Source organism: Rhea americana, unplaced genomic scaffold (assembly GCF_003343005.1).
Source record: "Rhea americana isolate MKP2758 unplaced genomic scaffold, rheAme1 scaffold_469, whole genome shotgun sequence".
NCBI lineage: Eukaryota > Metazoa > Chordata > Aves > Rheiformes > Rheidae > Rhea > Rhea americana.
Genome location: NW_028186611.1, coordinates 86,426 through 105,825, shown reverse-complemented (window position 1 = coordinate 105,825; position 19,400 = coordinate 86,426). Strand labels below are relative to the sequence as shown.

The following is a 19,400-nucleotide window of genomic DNA, read 5'->3' as shown; positions in this document are numbered from 1 at the left end:
CGCCCCCGCCCTCCGCGGGCCGCGCGCGCCCCCGAGCGCAGCCGCCGCCTGCTGCAGCCGCGACCTGCGAGCGCGGGTGAGCGGGGAGGAGGGAGGCACCGGGGACCCCTCGGGGAGGGCGGGCGAGCGAGCGGGCGCCCCGGTCCCGGGTGCGCGGGCAGGAGTCGGAGAGTCCTGGAGGAGGAGGACAAGCACCTGGGATCCCTCCAAAGAGGTCACTCTGCTACGGCCACCGGGGATCCCTCGGGGGTCCTCAGGCTCTCTCATGGGGATAACCGGCACCTGGGAACCTTCTGAAGGAGTCTGGGGGGCAGCTGTCCGGGGGTCCCTCGGGGCAGGGGACAGGCACCCGGGGTCTCTTTGAATGGAGCAGGCGTCTGCAGTCCCTTTGGAGGGAATGAACGCTTGGGATCCCTTCGGAGGAGGCTGGAGGACAGCCATCCTTGGGGTTCCCTCGAGGGGGGCACAGGCACCTGGGATGCCTCCTGGGGATGATAGACACCTAGGAGCTCTTGGAAGGGGTCCGGGTGCAGCCATTCATGGGGGATCCCTTGGGGAGGGTCAGTGGGTCCTGACTAGGGATGGTGGTGTGGCTAAGTAGTGATGGAGGTGAGGGTCCTGGGTGGGAATGGAGGATCTCATGGTGGTCCTGTGGCAGGGCAAATAAACAGCAGGTCCTGGCCAAGGTACAGTGCCCTAGGTCCTGTGCAGGAGGGTCCCCGTGAGAGAGAGAGGGACATGCTCAGCCAGGTCAAGAGGTCCCACTGGTGGAGTTGCAGACTGTTGGGGACCATGGCACCAAGATGAGGACTGGCCCACAGCAGGTGATGGCATGGGACTGACGCTGGCTCTGGCAGTGGCCCTGTTGGTGCCCAGGGATTGATGCTGGCCAGGGCAGTGCGCCATTGACTGCTACCTCTCTCAGCGGAGGATGAAGATGTGTTTGAGAGGAAGCCGCTGAAACCATAATCCCCTGCTTGTGGCCATGGAGTCAGCTGAACACATGYCACAAACAGAGAATTGCAATACAGGTTGATAGAAGAATAAGGCAGGGTGGATTAATGGAAAGAACAACAGATCTGTTTTGTTCCCATCTGGAGCATTTGACACACGTAACTGCTTCCAAAATGAGTAGGTCAAAGTTTTCCGTCAGGCACTTTAAGACAAGGAAGGAGAGGCTTCGTGGGCTGAGCTCAACCTGTGACTTCCCCTGCTGCTGCTGGGAACCAGGAAGCACAACGTAGACAGAAGAGAAGCGCCAAGCTTGCAGGCTGTGGCCACAACAACTCTCTGTCTAACTGTAGGGGGAATTGCAGTTCTGTAGTAGATTCCCAGTTATGTGGATATAAATAATGTCTCTGCACTGGGCAGACCATTTATTTGATGGCTTTGTTCATTTGCCTCCTGTCACTTTTTTAAAAGCGCTGATTGCAGCCTTCTCCCTCCTCTTGTTTATCGTGCATGCTTTCTGCTGCTTGTGTGACTTTTTTTGTGTTGTTGCTTTCTTGCCTAGTTGACATAAAATAGTGACTTTATTTTTGTTACTTGTTAAGCCTGTTTTGGTCAAATTCTTCTTAATATCTAAAATTCTTCTCTCTTGTCAGTGAATATGGTGTGCCAGGGAGAGGGAAGTCTAACAATTCATTAACAAATCTCTCAGCTTTCTGACTGCATACCAGGTTGGAAAGGGATTGTGCAAACTTAGATCCTGTCACCTCTAGTGAGAACAAATGGCAAATCACATGTGTATTGACAAGATTAAAGATCTGTATACAAGTTAAACTGAATCAGGAAGAGAACAGGATAAAATAATCCTTCTGTTCTTTGAAATCTATAATTTTTAACATTTTTAAGTTGATTGATTGGTAGATTATTAAAAAAAATACCCAAACAGGCAAATAATTTAAAGTAGTAAATCTGAATTATTTATTAGGCTGACACATGGTAGTGTTAAGAATTGAAGTGGAAATGTAATTTTCATGTAAGCCAAATGTTTGAGAGCATTCTGCTTCATGATTACTACAGAAAACATATTGAGTGCAGCTGGTTGTCCCAGGTTAAGCAGAGGGGGTTGCAAGTCAACACTAAGGTTTTCTGGAGTAGCTATGAGGAAGAGATGAAGCCAAGGGGGTGAAGGCCAAGAGTAAGACATGCTGATGCAAAAAGCTGTCCTCATTCGGGCCATGCTGTTGCTTTTAAATTTTTCTTCTCTGTCACAGTATATTTGCTCTTAGAGTTTTGGAAATAAATCTGTGCCTTTATCTTTGGATTCCTGTAAAATTCTGCAGCATGGCTTTTCGTGATGTCTGTCCTTTGGGAGCAGATCCTTGAGCCCATACATAGTGCAACTAAATACCTTCAAAATAGTTTGCTATGACTTTGTTTCTGAAAAAGATTCTTCCTTCTGGCTTCATGACTTTAAAAGGAAGTAATGATACTTATTTTTCTCCTGTTGCAGAGACAGGGATCCTGCATCTGTGTAGGGCAGAGATCATGAATTCTTTCTAGTTTCAGCACCTCTGATTTTTCAGGTGAGTAGGTCTGTCATGCAAGCTAAGCAAACTGTCCCCGGCTTGACCCTGCAGTGGTGCTGAGACAGAGGGCAGCAGCTGATGATGCTGGCTTTGCATGTTTGATTTTGTTGTATAGGTTATCCATAGAGGTTGTGGTATCTCCGTCCTTGGAGATACTCAAAAGCTGTCTGGACAGGGTCCTGGGCAACGTGCTGTAGGTAACCTTGTTTGAGCAGGGGGGTTGGTCTAGATGGTCTCCAGAGCTTTTCCAATAGATCTGAACAGATGCCACAAACAGAGGATTGCATTCCAGCTCTTGCAACTTCAGCCATTCTGTGACTGTGATTCTGTACTCACGCTTATTTGGGTAGGAGAAGGAACTGAACTGTATGTGGTTCTTACCAGGATGTGGCTGTTTTCTTTTGTAAGCCTGAACAAACTGGAGCTGAGGTGAAAAACTTTTTTTCAGAGGAACCATGTTTATAAAATAGAGTTGAAGGTGAATTGTTTATTTGAATTCTAGCTTTCAAACCTAGCTCCTGTTAGAAATCCCAAAGGAATTTCACAAATGGTCCTTGTGATCAGAGCTGTATTTCAAGGGAGACTAAAATATAAACAACTTTCCTTTGCTGTGTTTCATTAAAACTCCCCAAAGCAATTGTGCTTGGTGTATGAAAACTAGCAAGGGACATTCACCACGCTGGTGTATTGTACAGTCAGCAAAAATCAAACAAAACAGGCAGTCTTGGTTGGGGTTTTAAAAACTCTTCCAGATTAAGAAGGCAATCTAAAAATAAATATTAGTAATTCTTTGCACCTTAGCATGTTGGGATGCTTTTTCTAGCTGGGCTTTTAGCTGCTGCTTCTGAGACTCTCAGTATGTTTAGTTCTAGGTATGCAAGGCTCACCTCTAGACCATCTTAATTCTAGTTTAACTCTTTAAGGAAATGGGCTTCTAGCTCAAAATTTTGATAGGGGAGCTGCCTGAATCAAAATATAGGAGCTGGTATGTATAAATGATAAATTATTTAATTATGGTCCAACAATCTTCAGTCCAGTGCTGCATACCTGTTTATGATATGGCCAGTGAATCAGGCTTCCTGATTAGTTTTTGATCTCCCTTGAATGCAGTGCTGAATGTTGGTGGTCTGGCTGATTTCAGGGGGATGGGGACAGTGCCTTTCTGACTGCGTTCCTTTAACCACCTAATTCCAAAGAGCTATCAAAGCAACATAATTTGTGTCTGATGACCAAGTTTGAACAGGCAAAAGCAATGTAGGCTTAACTTACAGARGGTTGCTGGGGCAGGGGAGCTCAGTTGCTTTTAAACCCTCTTCATACATAAGGAAGAGGAATTGGAAGTGGGTGACTTTTGATAGCAGTCATCCTCTAAAGCTATTTTTTTCAGTCTCCAAGGGCTAGCTTAACTCCCCTCCTTTTTCTTCTCTTCTCTTGCCAATAGTTTGTGAGTGGAATTTGACGCACCAAGCATCATGTCTGACTGGGTGCTCCTTGGGCTGATCGGAGCGCTGGTTGTGCTGCTGCTGCTGACCATCTTTGGTTTCGTTGTCTACTCGGGGCTTTTCACAGAGGTTGTTGTGAGTGCTGGCTCACCACCTATTGGCAACATCACGCTGGCCTACAAGTTCAGAATTGGGCCGTATGGCGAATCAGGGCAACTGTTCACAGACGGCTGCAGCATCTCTTCGAAGCTCTGTTCCATTGGTGTCTACTATGACAACCCTCACACGGTAAGACGTGCCTGGTGGAGTCTACAAGCAGCCCTGATCTTGCTCTTCTCATGGTTGGCATTCAGATTCATGGCTTGGGCTGCTCTCTGATGGTATTTTGGGCACTTGCAGCTCATCCTCCTTAGATGATCACTGGAATTCACATGGCCTAGTCTACCAGATCTGTAAAGGGTGATCTGTGTGGAAAGGCAGCTGAAAGCAGACAGTCTCTTGGGTAACCCTTACTGGAAGGCAGTGTCTGAACATAGCTTGCCATCTTCTGATAAGGCCTGTTAACAAGTTGTATCCCTGATTTGGTTATGGAGAAGAGGCCAATGTCCATACTCTCAAGGTGAGCATTCCTTGACAGATCCATTGGCAGCAGGAAGTGCAGCCAAGACTCCTTTGGAACTGCAGCTTCTACTCTGTGGCTTTTCAGTTTGCTATATCCATACTCCTCACCTTTCTCCCTCTCTCATATATTTTTGAGTTTCCCTTTAGGCTTTCTGTCTCCTGACAGTTCTTTATTGAAGCCTCAGATGGTGTGTGGTGAAGGTATTGGCTCCTGTCTGATGAAACTGCTATTGCATGGTATGTTTCAGACTGAAGGGGAGCAGAAAGTTCACTGCCTGATGGCTATGAACTACAGCTAAGTACTTTGGTGGATGCAGTCCAGATAGCAAGAAAAGCAGATGAATGTGCAACTTAACTTGCTAGGGATTAGGAAGCCTGGCTGCTGATGCTACATGGCACTGGGGGCTCCAGATAACAGCAGGTGGGCGTTTGTCCATGGCAGACAGACTGGCTCCCCAGTAATTCTGCAATAGCCAGTGTGACCTTGGAGGAATGCTGTGAGGGAGGAGGGACAACAGAGTGGCTAGCAGCTGCATGTGCACTCTTGGGCACATGTGCTGGGGTTTGGAGTAAGGCATAGCAATTGGGCTGACAGCTCTTGCTCAGTGCTGCTGTTCTCTGAGGTGTTGAGGTGACTGGCCCTCCATGAGGAGCTCTCGTGGGCTGGATAATACCCGTCCATGAAAATGTAGTGCTGCATGGCTCATTGGAGCACTGTAACAGGAAGGGATCACAGGCAAGAGAATACTGAACTTGTCTGTGCTCTGTGGAGTGTGGTGCCTTAAACTGCTTAGACAGAGATGTCCGTATCGTAGGGCATGACTAGCTGCCTGGTTTATCTTCCAGTTGTTGCTTCTGGATCATGGGAGGCAGAGAAGAGCCATCCTGCAGTGTTTCTTCCTTGTCTGGGAAGGCAGGTGGCAAGGGGGACATCTCCTTCTAGAATGAGTGGGCAGAAACAGAATGTGACCATATACACTTGGACATTTCTGCCTACAAGAAGTGTTTCATTTGGGCTGGATGGAGGGTGAGAGTCTATGGAGAGTGGAGGTAGGGACTGGGGTGTTTAGGTCTAAATGGCACTATAGCAGTGATCAGAGTGGCCAGTTCTGCCTTTCATTAGTATTTATCCTTGCAGTCCATTCTGGAGAAAAGTGACAAAGTCTCTTTTCTCTCTAGAGTCAGTTTCCTGATGCTGTTTCTTCTTCTCCTGTCATCTTTGGAGATAGAGCAAAACAGCTGATGCTGTTGGGAGAACTTCATGTCCCTGCTAAGGGGCAAGGCAAGCTCCTTGTGGTGGGCAGGATACTGTGGGGAGATGCAGTCCGCAGTGGGGCCCTTGTGAAGGTTGTTGGCAAGTTTGTGCGGGGTCCCTAGATGGTTTTGATGATGCTTGGCCCTAAGTCTGCGGGTCAGGCTGAGAGTTCCCGGCTGTGATTCCAGGCAGGGAACCTGCTTACCTCTTGGATCCTTCTGGACAGATGGATTGAGGTGGGACTCCAGTCTTCCAAAAGGGCAAGAAGGAGGACCCAGGCAGCTACAGGCATAGGCTGGTCAGCCTCACCTCCATCCCTGGAAAGGTTATGGAACACCTCATTCTGGATGTCATTTCCAAGCATATGGAGGAAAAGAAGGTGATCAGGAGTAGTCAGCATGGATTCACCAAGGGGAATGCTTCCTGCTTAACCAATCTGATAGCCTTCTATGAAGGAATGACCGGCTAGGTAGATGAGGGGAGAGCAGTGGACGTTGTGTCCCTTGACTTCAGCAAGCCTTTTGACACTGTCTCCCCTAACAACCTCCTAGATAAGCTCAGCAAGTGTGGGTTAGACGAGTGGACAGTGAGGTGGCTTGAGAACTGCCAGAATGGCAGAGCTCAGAGGGTTGTCATCAGTGGCACGGAGTCTAGTTGGAGGCCTGTGGCTAGTGGAGTCCCCCAAGGCTCAGTACTGGCTCCCATCCTCTTCAACTTCTTCATCCACGACCTAGATGAAGGGACAGAGTGCCTCCTCAGCAAGTTTGCTGATGATAGCAAGCTGTGAGGAGTGGCTGCTACGGCTGAGGGCTGTGCTGCCATTCAGAGAGACCTGGCCAGACTGGAGAGCTGGGCGGAGAGGAACCTCCTGAGGTTCAACAAGGGCATGTGCAGGGTCCTGCACCTAGGAAGAAATAACCCTAGGCACCAGTACAAGCTGGGGGCTGACCTGCTGGAAAGCAGCTCTGCAGAGAAGGACCCGGCAATGCTGGTGGATGACAAACTGACTATGAGCCAGCCATGTGCCCTTGTGGCCAGGAAGGCCAATGGTATCCTGGGGTGCATTAGGAAGAGTGTTGCCAGCCGGTCACCGGAGGTGATCCTGCCCCTCTACTCAGCCCTGCTGAGGCCTCATCTCAAGTACTGCGTCCAGTTCTGGGCTCCCCAGTACAAGAGAGACGTGGAGCTACTGGAGAGAGTCCAGCGTAGGGCTACAAAGATGATCAGAGGGCTGGAGCATCTGCCCTGTGAGGAACGKCTGCGAGAGCTGGGCCTCTTTAGCCTCGGGAAGAGAAGACTGAGGGGGGATCTTATCAATGTGTACAAGTACCTGAAGGGAGGGTGTCAAAGGGATGGGGCTAAACTCTTTCCAGTTGTCCTGGGTGACAAGAGAAGAGGCAGTGGGCACAAAGTGAACCACAGGAAGTTCCGCCTGAATGTGAGGAGGAATGTCTTCACTATGAGAGTGACAGGGCACTGGAAGAGGTTGCCCAGAGAGGTGGTGGAGTCTCCTTCTCTGGAGATATTCAAAGCCTGCCTGGATATAACCCTGTCTAACATGCTGTAGGTGACCCTGCCTGAGCAGGGGGGTTGGACTAGATGATCTCCAGAAGTCCCTTCCAACCTTACCAATTCTGAGTTGCTTTCTGCCCTCACTGGTAGGACAAAGATGAAATGGGACTGGAAGCTGTGGCCCCTCTTGTGTTCAGGATGGGGTACGATGAGTTGACAGGCATATCCACAGATCTTGTCCTTGTCTGGAAGGGCTGGATTTGTTCACGATGTGATGGTCGAGTGATACTTCTGTTATGCCTCTGCCAGGGATATGTTTGCCCCTGGAGGCATTGTGACAGGTTRGGACACAGTAGGGCCTGGTAGTCCTGGGTTATGCGAAGACTGTAGGAAGTAGCCTTGGGGCTGTACATACTTGGGGGCTCTGCAAAGCAACAGGAGCCTTTCTGTCTCTGAAACCTATGGGCATTCTGGCAAACTTGAGTCTTTGCAACTTTGCACTCTTCTAACAGAGCAACAGGAGCTCTGATAGGAAGTTTTCTGGGCTGATCTGTGGCTATTGAGTTCATTCCCAGTGAGCCAAGAGAAACAGCTTGCTCCTGCCACCTCTGCAGTGAATGTCAGTGGTAACCCTTGCTGGCAGGGAGGCTAAGGTGGTTGTCCAGGAGGCTAAACTAAGTGGAATGTGTGGGGTTGCAGTTGGGCTGATCGCTCTTCTGTTGTTACTGTGATTTGGGTCTGATCCCACTCTTAGTGATTTCAGCTTGTGCATTTTTGAGGTGAGCCAAGTTTTGGCAGTGTCTCTGCTCTGTGCAAGCCAGTTTCTGATGGCACAATCCTGAGAGGGGCTGAGTGTCTAGGAGCTCATGGAGGGCACAAGCACATTTCTTCTGATTGAGGCTGCTAGATAGCATTGGGTGCTCTACAAAAGGTTCTGCTTGGTTCTTGTGAGTTACCATCCATTTGTGAGCAGTAAAATGCCAGTGCATTGCAAACGGGTGATGTGAATCAGCTTCTCTGGAAGATCCCGTCTCACTGATGGGAAGACTGAGCCAAGCAGGTGACGTGACTCCTACAGAACAGAACAGCTGTAACAGAGGTAGGAGGAAAACCCAGGGTACTGCCTTCTTTTCTCTCCTCTGAAGTTCTGGGTTGTTTCCAGATGAACAGCAAGGAGTGAGAGCGCTGTGCTTTGTCTGAACTCAGCACTGGTGCTCCTGCTGACAGCCCTTTGCAGACAGTCAGGCTAAGGGCTTGCAGCACTGATAAAACATATACCGAGTGCTGGGAACGAGAATGTCCTTGCGTTGGATACAGAAATGGCTGCCTTGCCTCAAGGCAAATCAAAAGGGACTAATTTTGGCTGGGCTGCACAGCTGGCTGCAGCAGTGTTCCTGTCTGGTGTGCTGACTCAGGCCCTGAGCATCTGTTCATCCCTAGGCCTTGGCATCCGGGCATCCATGCTAGCTTTGGCTCTGACGATTTGAAGCAGCAGACGGTGTGCACTGTTGGCACCTCAGTCTCAGAGGCCCAGTGAGGTGGGATCCATCAGCTAGCCCACCTTTTCCCCATGGACGATGTTGCCAAGAGGAGAGATGAGCTTCTGTTCCTATTTCTTAGCACTATTGTGACCTTGATGTGGCTTGAAACATCCCTTTGCTCAGGGAAGTAGAGGCTGGTCCACTCGGAGCTGACAGCCCACCTCTGATGTTGACCTATAGCCAAAAATAGACACTTTTGTCATGAGACAGTCGAARTTGCTGGCTGCCGGCTCTGTCCCATGGCATCCCTGGCCAAGTGGGCAGTGAAATGTAGACAGGCTCTTGTTCAGGACGCCCCTTTGAACCTGACTCTTGATATGCTTCTCACACCATCTCCCTGAAGGATTTTGGTGACCCCAGCGCTGATGATGAAAGGGGGATGGTCCTGATGGGGCTTTTGCTAGTTTGTCTACCTTACGCCTGCAGCAAAAGCAGGTCTTGAAAGGAGGGAACATGGGATTTTGAAAACTGGAAGGCCGCAGGAAAAGCATTCGTGACAGCTTTCTGCCAAGATTAAGGCAAAGAAGAATCTTTTGTTCGGAGAAGTGGTTGAAGCGTGCTGATTGATTCTGCATCATGCTAGGCCTTGGGGAGGCAGTCATAGCCTGGCATCCCCTGGGGCTCCCCTGGCCTCTGATTTTCATGTACTTGCACAGAGATGGTCCCTGAGTGCTGAAGAGACCATGCCAGCAATATGTTAGGTATTTTAATGCACATGATTAATATTAACTTCCACATTTTCTTCCTTTTTATTTAATCTTTTAGCAGCCTAGACAGCTTCTCCCTCTTTCCCCCACCTCTGACAGGGAACAAAAATAACTCATCGGCAAGGGCTAGATATGGCAGGCAGGTTTCTGCCCAGCTCCAGCCAAGTGCTTTTGCTAAAATTTAGCTGTAGGCACATGCTGGGGCCTTTTGCCTACAGTCTGCATGTTTGCGTGCTCAAAAACTAGCCCATGCCCAAGTGTTTGACAGATCAGACAAAGTGTTCTTCCAGTGCAGCAGTTTTGCTCCTTCCAGGCTGAGCTGTTCTACGAATAGGAGAACCAGTTGTTTCCAAAGCTTCTCTACTCTGTTTTTCRGGGGAGCTGAGGGTTATGATTACTATTACCTGCGCAGAAGTAATAGATCCTCCAGGAGCTTCTCCCATGGCAGATTGCATTTGTTTTTCAGTTCTCCCTAGATACAGGTGTGTCTGTTACTGCTGAAACCTGGAGCATAATATGCTGCTTTAATATTTCACAATTGGACTAAATTCCTGTTCATGCAGGATACTTGTAATTTATGTCTTTAAAAAAGCAACATTTTGAATGTATGCTCTTCCCTTTCTTGTTTCAGCTCTCTAAACCACAGGCTTTCATTGGCTCCTGCTCACYTCACCTTGAAAGGACAAATTCATTAGAGAACTGCAGGAGGAAGCCTGGTTTTGACATKAAGTACTTACAGCGGAGTATTTTCTTTCCTCGCTTAAGATGAGCTTTGCCAGGCAGGGCAGAAGGCAAAACTACCATGCTGATATCCTAGAGAAAGTACCTGCAGGACTGCATGTTGTAAAAAAAAAGAAAGTTAAAGGAGAATGGAGGAAGCAGATGAGTCTAGCCTGACTGGTACTGCTTACCCTGGCAACTTGTTTTGCTTAGTTGATTTCTCTGGGGCTGTAGGTTAATTATCTTTGCTTAATACATGTATGGAAATTGTGTGTTTAAAGGAATTTTGTCTTGATTTTCCTTGAGCATCTGAGTGCTCTAGTGCTGATCTCTAGTGAAATGCTCTYAGATAAAGCAGTAGTTTCTAAATTGTAATGAATATATCCCTGTCAGCAATGGTCCAGGAAGAGATTTCATTTCCATTTTTGTCCATATTTAAGATTCACATCTATACAGTTGTGGTGCTGTGCTGGTTGCTGGTACTTCTAATGAGTTATTAAGATAAAACCTTTCATCCAGCCTGTTTTCCTGAGGCACTACACAGGGTCTAGACCACTTCCCAGTTATACAATCATAGAATCATAGAATTGGTAAGGTTGGATGGAACCTCTGGAGATYATCTAGTCCAACCCCCCTGCTCAGGCAGGGTCACCTACAGCATGTTAGACAGGGTTRTATCCAGGCAGGCTTTGAATATCTCCAGAGAAGGAGACTCCACMACCTCTCTGGGCAACCTCTTCCAGTGCCCTGTCACTCTCATAGTGAAGACATTCCTCCTYACATTCAGGYGGAACTTCCTGTGGTTCACTTTGTGCCCACTGCCTCTTCTCTTGTCACCCAGGACAACTGGAAAGAGTTTAGCCCCATCCCTTTGACACCCTCCCTTCAGGTACTTGTACACATTGATAAGATCCCCCCCCCCCCAGTCTTCTCTTCCTGAGGCTAAAGAGGCCCGGCTCTCGCAGCCGTTCCTCACAGGGCAGATGCTCCAGCCCTCTGATCATCTTTGTAGCCCTACGCTGGACTCTCCAGTAGCTCCACGTCTCTCTTGTACTGGGGAGCCCAGAACTGGACGCAGTACTTGAGATGAGGCCTCAGCAGGGCTGAGTAGAGGGGCAGGATCACCTCCGGTGACCGGCTGGCAACAGTCTTCCTAATGCACCCCAGGATACCATTGGCCTTCCTGGCCRCAAGGGCACATGGCTGGCTCATAGTCAGTTTGTCATCCACCAGCATTGCCGRGTCCTTCTCTGCAGAGCTGCTTTCCAGCAGGTCAGCCCCCAGCTTGTACTGGTGCCTAGGGTTATTTCTTCCTAGGTGCAGGACCCTGCACATGCCCTTGTTGAACCTCAGGAGGTTCCTCTCCGCCCAGCTCTCCAGYCTGGCCAGGTCTCTCTGAATGGCAGCACAGCCCTCAGCCGTAGCAGCCACTCCTCACAGCTTGCTATCATCAGCAAACTTGCTGAGGAGGCACTCTGTCCCTTCATCTAGGTCGTGGATGAAGAAGTTGAAGAGGATGGGAGCCAGTACTGAGCCTTGGGGGACTCCACTAGCCACAGGCCTCCAACTAGACTCCGTGCCACTGATGACAACCCTCTGAGCTCTGCCATTCTGGCAGTTCTCAAGCCACCTCACTGTCCACTCGTCTAACCCACACTTGCTGAGCTTATCTAGGAGGTTGTTAGGGGAGACAGTGTCAAAAGGCTTGCTGAAGTCAAGGGACACAACGTCCACTGCTCTCCCCTCATCTACCTAGCCGGTCATTCCTTCATAGAAGGCKATCAGATTGGTTAAGCAGGAAGCATTCCCCTTGGTGAATCCATGCTGACTACTCCTGATCACCTTCTTTTCCTCCATATGCTTGGAAATGACATCCAGAATGAGGTGTTCCATMACCTTTCCAGGGATGGAGGTGAGGCTGACCAGCCTATGCCTGTAGCTGCCWGGGTCCTCCTTCTTGCCCTTTTGGAAGACTGGAGTGACATTGACTTTCTTCCAGTCCTTGGGCACCTCTCCAGTTCTCCAGGACCTTTCAAAGATGATGGAGAATGGCCTGGCAACAACATCTRCCAGGTCCMTTAGTACTCATGGGTGCATCCCATCCGGGCCCATGGATTTGTGGACGTCAAGWTTGCCCMGAAGTTCTCTAATCCTATCCTCCTCAACCAAARGAAWRTCTTCCTTTCTCYAGACTTTCTCCCTTGCCTCCACGCTCAGGGATTCTTGAGGGCTGCCCTTAGCAGTGAAGACTGAAGCAAAGAARGCATTCAGTAGCTTTTCCTTCTCTGTATCCCTTGTCACCAGGGCCCCTGCCCCATTCAGCAGTGGACCCATGTTTTCCYGAGTCCTCCTCTTRCTGCTRATGTATTTGAAGAAGTCCTTCCTGTTGTCCTTAACATCCCTTGCCAGACTCAATTCCAAACAAGCCTTCCTTGCTGCATCTCTACATACTCTGACAGCATTCCTRTAATTCTCCCAAGTAGCCTGTCTCCTCTTCCACATTCTGTGTACTTTGACCACCTCAGAAAAACTTGGAAAGTCAAACTTTTGCCATTTCTTGTTCTTGGTATTAACGAGTTTCCTGTTCTCATGCATAGATTTAGAGGGGATTGGGGTTTCCTGTTGCTTTAATGGCTGTATTGTGTAGCTTTATATCCCGTTGTGCTCTAATGGACTGCTGGTGCTACCCTCAACTGCAGGGATTGCATGAGGCTCATCTGTGTAGCATATGTCCTGCTAAGGGAATAYTGCTAATGTTCCCTTGTACCAGTGATGAGGAGCCTGTCTTGTGCTGGAGACCAAACGTACTTTGAAAAAGCAGTTTGGCTTGTCATAACTGGTKCCAGCCCAAATCCCAGCCTATGTGGCCTCACAGCAAACTAGAGCTGTTGTTGCTTTATGTAGGAGCTTGATTCATCTGAGCATTCCGTCACTAGTCCCTTTTCGTTGCTCTTTCCTGCTCTTTATGAGGTGATTCTTCCTTTCCACAAGCTAGCAATGCTCTGCATGCATCTCCCTCTCACAGCACACGAGGACAGCAGTGAGCTGTCTCACACATGAGCCTGATGGATGATGTTGCTTCTGAAATTTTTTTTCTTCTTTTCTTCCCATTTACGTATGCTTCTGTTTCCTCTCTAGGAAGTCCTGCTGTGACATCAAAGGTTTTGTAAGGGAAAGGGAGGACAGTGAGTCCTGTGTGGGATAGGTGAGCTACAGGAGAAGACATTGCTGAGCTTTAGCACAGGCAGAGTTAGAGGCAAGACTGTGGAGTGTGGAGCAGTGATCCTTTTGCAGGGCACATGGGGATGAAAAGTGGGAGAGTGATAATATCCTGGTCTTGGCTGCACACTCTCTGTTTCCTGTCTTTCTTGCCAGGGTTTAATGAGGCTGATTTGAGCAGATTATCTCTCTTCCTGGTTGTTGCTGACACTTGTCTGAGCAGGTAGATCCTGGTGAATTTTGTCCTCTTCYGTGGCATGAGTTTGGAGACCTTCGTTCTCCATCCCTCTCCGGCTGAAGAGAAGAGAGGTGGTTAGCAGGAGGCAGCCAGGCTTGTGTACTGCCACTGCATCTGCAGCATCCCCTCTCTGTCAAGCAGGTTTGAGAGCAGGTAGCAGGATCACAAACACTTCTGGCCTGCCTGGACAGTGCTTCCTTGGTGCCTGCTGGCCTGCTGCACCCTTCTCTCCCTGCTAGGCTCTTTTTTTTTTTTTTTTAAAGTCACTGCAGCATGGTGCAAACGAGCCTTGTGTGTGGAAGCATCCTGCCTCCTAAGGCCGCCTGCCAGCTCCTTTTCTGAGTATCTTTTTTGGGGGGGGGCTGAAAGGATGTTGCCTTTGCTGGCAGGGGGGAAGACAGCCTAACTAGAATCAAAGCAGGGAAGCTGGGCTCCATCACAGAAGCAGGAAGGTGCATTGTGCCCTTCAGCAGTACCTCAGGGGAGAGTCACTAGACTGTCCTATTCTCTAGCACATCCCTGCCCCAAGCCCCTTGCAAATGTGAAGCTGGGTGGTGGGATTTTGTTAAAAAGAGGAAATGAAAATGTCTAACTGGTTCAGCATTGGTGTGGAGATGGTGAGAGTCTCATGGACAAGCACTGCACTGGAACACAGCCTCCAACACCTCTTTGCCTGGCCAAGTTAGCCTACCCCTAGGCCTGRCCTGGAACCCTGCAGCCTCCAGTCTTAATAATCTCCAAATCTGGAAAGAGAGTATGTTTTATGTTTCGTACGTTGTTGGCGTCTGGGGCTAAAGGGGATTTATTTCTCTTTGTGTTACTGTTAAGAGGTTGGTGACTGTTTGCATGTTGTCTTTGTCTCTGTTTCCCACTCCTAAAACAGCACACTCTATCAAGTGTGCCCACTCAGGGCTGATCCTAGCAGCATCCAAATTTCCCTGTTGCTTAATGCCTGCGCCTCCTCATACTGGTGGGGTTTGGGAGGCTCTTGGAGGCAGATGCCTTTGTGGGGCTGCCCTCATGCTGTCTCTCTCTGGTTGCAAGATGGGAAAAGAATTGGTTTGATCAGGTCTGCCTTGGCCTTTTGAGACCTCTTTACCTGAATGTGTTCTCTGTTTCTCTCCAGGCCTGCTCCCACGCATGCTCTATCCTCCAGGGTGGGATGGAGGCAAACAAGACAGATTGCTGTCACACTATTTTTAACCCCTCCAGAGTTGTGGGATGTTCTACAGATAGGAAYAGCAGTGAGTGTGTCTCTGCAATCAGGCCTTTGATAGGGTTGRCACTGTTGTGAGGAGACTTTCTGCAGCAGCTGTGGCCCATGGACTAGCCATCACATGATGCTGCTCCTGTCCTGAAGAGATGATCTCAGTTCCCTTCCAGCCAGCTTTCTCATCTGGAGCCAAAACTCTCCTCCTTTGGAGAGGTGGAAGAAACCAGCTTCAGCCTTGCATATGGGGTTGAAGGACCTACAGTGGCTCCCCAGTGCTTCCACCTGAGCATGAGTGGGATTAAGAGCCCCTTTTCGGGAAGCTGTATGAGCACCCTGGGCAGTCTAGGTGTGTCTGCAGAGCTGGGAACCTCTCAAACACAGTGAGAGGTGGGATGGGTTTTCTAAGATGGTATGGGTTTTCTAAGATGGAATGGGTTCAGTGGCTCTGCTAACAGCCCTACTTTCCCTGCTCTTAGAGCTCTGCAGCCATTGGGGCAGGTTTGGATAAAAGGCTTTTGCCAGCAAGCAGTTGAGCAGGGTTTAGTTCTCTGCTGCAAGTCCTGTGGGCAAGTCCCTTTGCCCTCCAAAAGGAGATTAGTGCCTTTCGCCATTTGACCGTGAGATTAGAAGCTGGGAGGAACATGAACAATTTGGGGGTAGATCAGTGTCTTTGCTAGGAGTAGACGTGTTATTTGATGTGCCTGATAACTTGTGCTGGACTGCTGGTGATTGCCTTTACCTTAGGTTATATTCCTCAGGTGGGAGTTGAGATTCTATCCTCTTGTCTCCTGGTTTTACACAAGAGAGAAAACCAAATTGCATTTCAGATTTTAGGAGAGAAACTAATCTTATTTTGGGGTAGGGCTTTCTGAAGCTGAGCTACCAGTTCTCGCACAGGCTGGCCAGCCTGCCCAAGTAAAGGCCATTCAGTTTTCAAAGTATTTTCTTGTCTGCCACACTCAGCAGGTCAATGTGTTCAGCCTGTGTTCAGCCTCTCTGTTTTTTTGACACAGACTGTTTGTTCCCTTTGGTCAGGTACCACCAGAAAAGTGCCGATTTGCCATAGGCCGAATCCTGAGCGAGGGTGAGGCRAAGCCATCGGAGGAGCAGATCAAGCGATTCCAGAAGTATGGCTTCAAGATATTCTCCTTCCCTGCTCCCAGCCATGTGGTCATGGCGACATTTCCATTCACCACACCATTATCTATCCATCTGGCAGTCAATCGTGTCCACCCAGCCCTTGACACCTACATTAAGGTAAGTAACTGTGGCAAGAAGAGCAGCACACTTGTTAAACAGACTATTAAAAGCTCTTCCTGCCATCAGCTGATAGGACTGCTCTGAGTTCTTGTCTCTTGTTGTCTTCCCTTAGGCCATGTGAGCAAGATCTCCTTTTGCGATCTGGCACATAGTTCCCCAGTAGGGATGTCCTCCCTTTTATTCAGCTCGCGAGGGTTGGGGGGTCTTTTCTGCCACTGTCTGATTTGGAGAAGCAAGTTCTTATCTGATTATTTGCTCTGCTTCTCCCTCATACAGAGGTAAAAACTGGTTCTCTACTTGAAAGTCTGGCTAGTAATTAKGATCAGACAGGTATGTACACCTTTGTTGTAAGATATGATGCTGTGAAACTTCTGTTTCAGCTGCCAGCCTCACCAATGGGGTATATATCTCCTGGGGGGAGAAGGTAGAAACTTTTTGGCCCATGAACTGATTAAAACTTGAATTCAAGCAATGAATCGAAATCCGTGCCCTTTGACTCCATATGGATTGCATCTCTGCCAGCCCCCTTGGCCTTCCTCCTGCAGAGCTCATTGCTGTTTCAGCCCTTGCTACTTTACTGAGCTTCTGGCTGTTCTTCCTGCTTCAGGTCTTTTTAAGTCAACTGTGGGGCTGCTTTACTGGTTTGTGCTTGCTGCCAGACCAACTGCAATGATGGTATTTCTAAGTGGGAAGTGGGGTGGACTTTGGGATGGATCACAGCTGACAAAGACACCTCCAGATCTAGGTCTTTTTGGAGAGTAAGAAAGGTTCTGTCTAGTTGTGAGGTGGAGGAAAGTTGACCATGCTTCCCTGTTGGAGAAGGTATTCAGGAAAGGATGGTGCTCACTCTGTGACTTGTTTGACCATTGAGTGCTGGCAATTTTATTTGTTCATCTGGAAACACAGTATAAGTTTATAAACTTACTTTTCCTGGCAAAAATCCCATCCCTGTGGGGGAACTGAGAGAATCTCTTCAGCCTTCCTCTCTTGCTGCAAGACTGCTGCTTGTATGCCAATCCAAGAATTTCAGCTGAGATCTGGGAGCAGACCACTTACTTTCCTGGCCTTAGCCAGCTGCTTGCTGGCACCTGCAGAAAGTGTACTAGGCCCAGGACAGATGAGACCCCTGCTGTCTTGCTCCTTGTGCTAAGGATGACACCAGGCTGGCAGGGACTGGTGTGGAGAGCCATGMCAGATAATCTGGGTGTTGTTTGCTGTCATCCTCTTGTTGCTCCATCCTCTCTGTGTCTCTTCCTGGAACTTGTGTGCCGTGCTGGAGATGTGCTGGCTGTTTTTTTAGGGAAGAAGATTGGGTGCTGCTGCCAGGCCTGTGACAACATTTGCATGTGTGCGTGCAGAAGAAAGGAATTGGAGAGGGTGGGAGCATCAGGTTGGTTCAGTTTGAGGCAGAGGGAGCGAGCTCAGGAATCCTGCCTGGCCCAATGCGCTGGACCCGGGGTGGTGGAGGCTCTAGGCTTTCTGCTACATTGTTAGGGGAAGTTAGGAGATCCTCTGCAGTTCAGCCATGAGCTATATCCTGAGACTGGCACTGGGGGCTTTGCTTGAAGCATGCTTTGTGTTTCTCTTTCACACTGGACTGACAAGAACTGAAAGCCAGCCTCGTCCCCGGTTCCCTGCTGACCCAAGGATTGCTTTTCGCAGGGCTGCTGGGACGAGCCTCATCCTTTTGCTGGGTGATGTGCCCACATCTTGGCTCATCTCAGCACCAGCACAGCCATCTCAAACTGTCCTTCCATTTTTGCCAGATCCCCAGTGCTCTTGTGTCCCTTTCTGGAAGCAGCTGCACTTGCTGAGCCTTGGCACCCATTGCTGTTAGTGGGCATGTCAGCGCTTGGCTCCTTTTTGCCTGTCACTGAACTCAGGCAGCTCTCGAGCTTCTGAAGATGCTGTGCACATGCCAGTGAGCTTCTGCACTTGCTCTCCTTCCTGAAGCAGGTAGCTGAGGCTCAGGGACACAAGTGCCTGTGACAAGCCAGTGTTCCCCCAGCTTACTGCATTATTGGAGCCCCTGGCATCAGCTCCCCTGGCACTTGGTGGCAAGGCAGGAAGACTTGGAAAAGGAGAAGGAAGGAGGGAGGAAAAACTTTCATGGAAACAGGTGACCTGTGCCCATTTTGTGATGGGAATGTGGGTTACCATGGAGACTACTTCTCTAAATAGCTTCCTCCATCCTTTCTCCCCCCCACCCCCACCCTCTGCTGGCCTCCCTTAAGGAAACCGAGACAGCAGTGAGACAGATTTATTTTTATTTATCTATTTATTTTTCACAATGCCTGCTTTGAAAAAGATTTTTTTAATGAAAGGTGTGGGTCAGGCGTGCTATGCACAGACATCCCCTTGCTGCCCTCACGTCCCAGTGGGATTTGGGGAAGAAGGGACAGGACTGCAAAAGAGAAGAGGCATTAAAGAGGGCACAGTGGCGGAGATGAAACGCCGTCTCCAGTCGAGAGAAAGAATTAGTTCAAATGGAGCAGTTTCTGTCAGATGGGAGGACAGCTTAGCAGCCTATTAATAAGGGGAAGGAGCTGAGAGAGAGGAGGTGTGGGAGACAGAGGGGAGGGAGATGGAGGAGGCAGGCAAGGATGCTGCAGCAGGGAGAGGGGCTGAAATGATGGAAGTGGAAGACTGAAAGTGGAGAGGTAGGATGGAAGAAGAGAAACAGGCTCCAGAGCTGCTAGAAAATCAGAGAGGGGAAAGAGAGCAGGAGAAGGACACTGGAAAGGGGCTTGTGGAGGTGTGTTGGGGAGAAGGAGACAAGGATTTGGGGTTTAGTGGAGAGAACAGGACCGGGAGAGAGACTATGGGATGGCCTGGGATGTGGAGCCCCAAGCCCTCATTTGGTGGGGCAGGGTGAGGGCAGGATAGCCCCTTCGCTTCCAGGTAGAGCCTTGGTGCAGCAAGTGCTGCCCTCATTGCATTGTCAGCCTAGACGCCGGGTTGGCTTCTGCTGTAACCCTGGTGTCATCCACAGTGGGAAGTCTTGGGATGTGCTGGAAACTGCTGCTGGGCCTAGCTTGGAGGGAGCCCAAAYCGCTCCAGTGCTGATAGACCTCCAGCATCCTTCCCACAGGTCTCTCCTGTTGCTAACTGATGGGTAATTCTAGAGCCACTGAGGGC

The 19,400-nt window shown here is 49.4% G+C and overlaps 1 protein-coding gene across 2 annotated transcripts in view; it reads left to right on the top strand.

Annotated features, from left to right (window-relative positions):
- The window catches only part of TEX264 (testis expressed 264, ER-phagy receptor), a 71,188-nt gene continuing 51,788 nt past the window's right edge, over positions 1–19,400 (top strand). Inside the window, exons 1-4 of one of the 2 annotated variants that reach the window (XM_085316393.1) lie at positions 1–76; positions 2,459–2,531; positions 3,976–4,264; positions 16,038–16,259. In XM_085316393.1, the coding sequence (XP_085172519.1) occupies positions 4,007–4,264; positions 16,038–16,259 (480 nt within the window). In that variant the 5' untranslated portion in view covers positions 1–76; positions 2,459–2,531; positions 3,976–4,006. The remainder of the gene's footprint in view (positions 77–2,458; positions 2,532–3,975; positions 4,265–16,037; positions 16,260–19,400) is intronic. The other variant, XM_085316394.1, reaches the window with a different exon arrangement.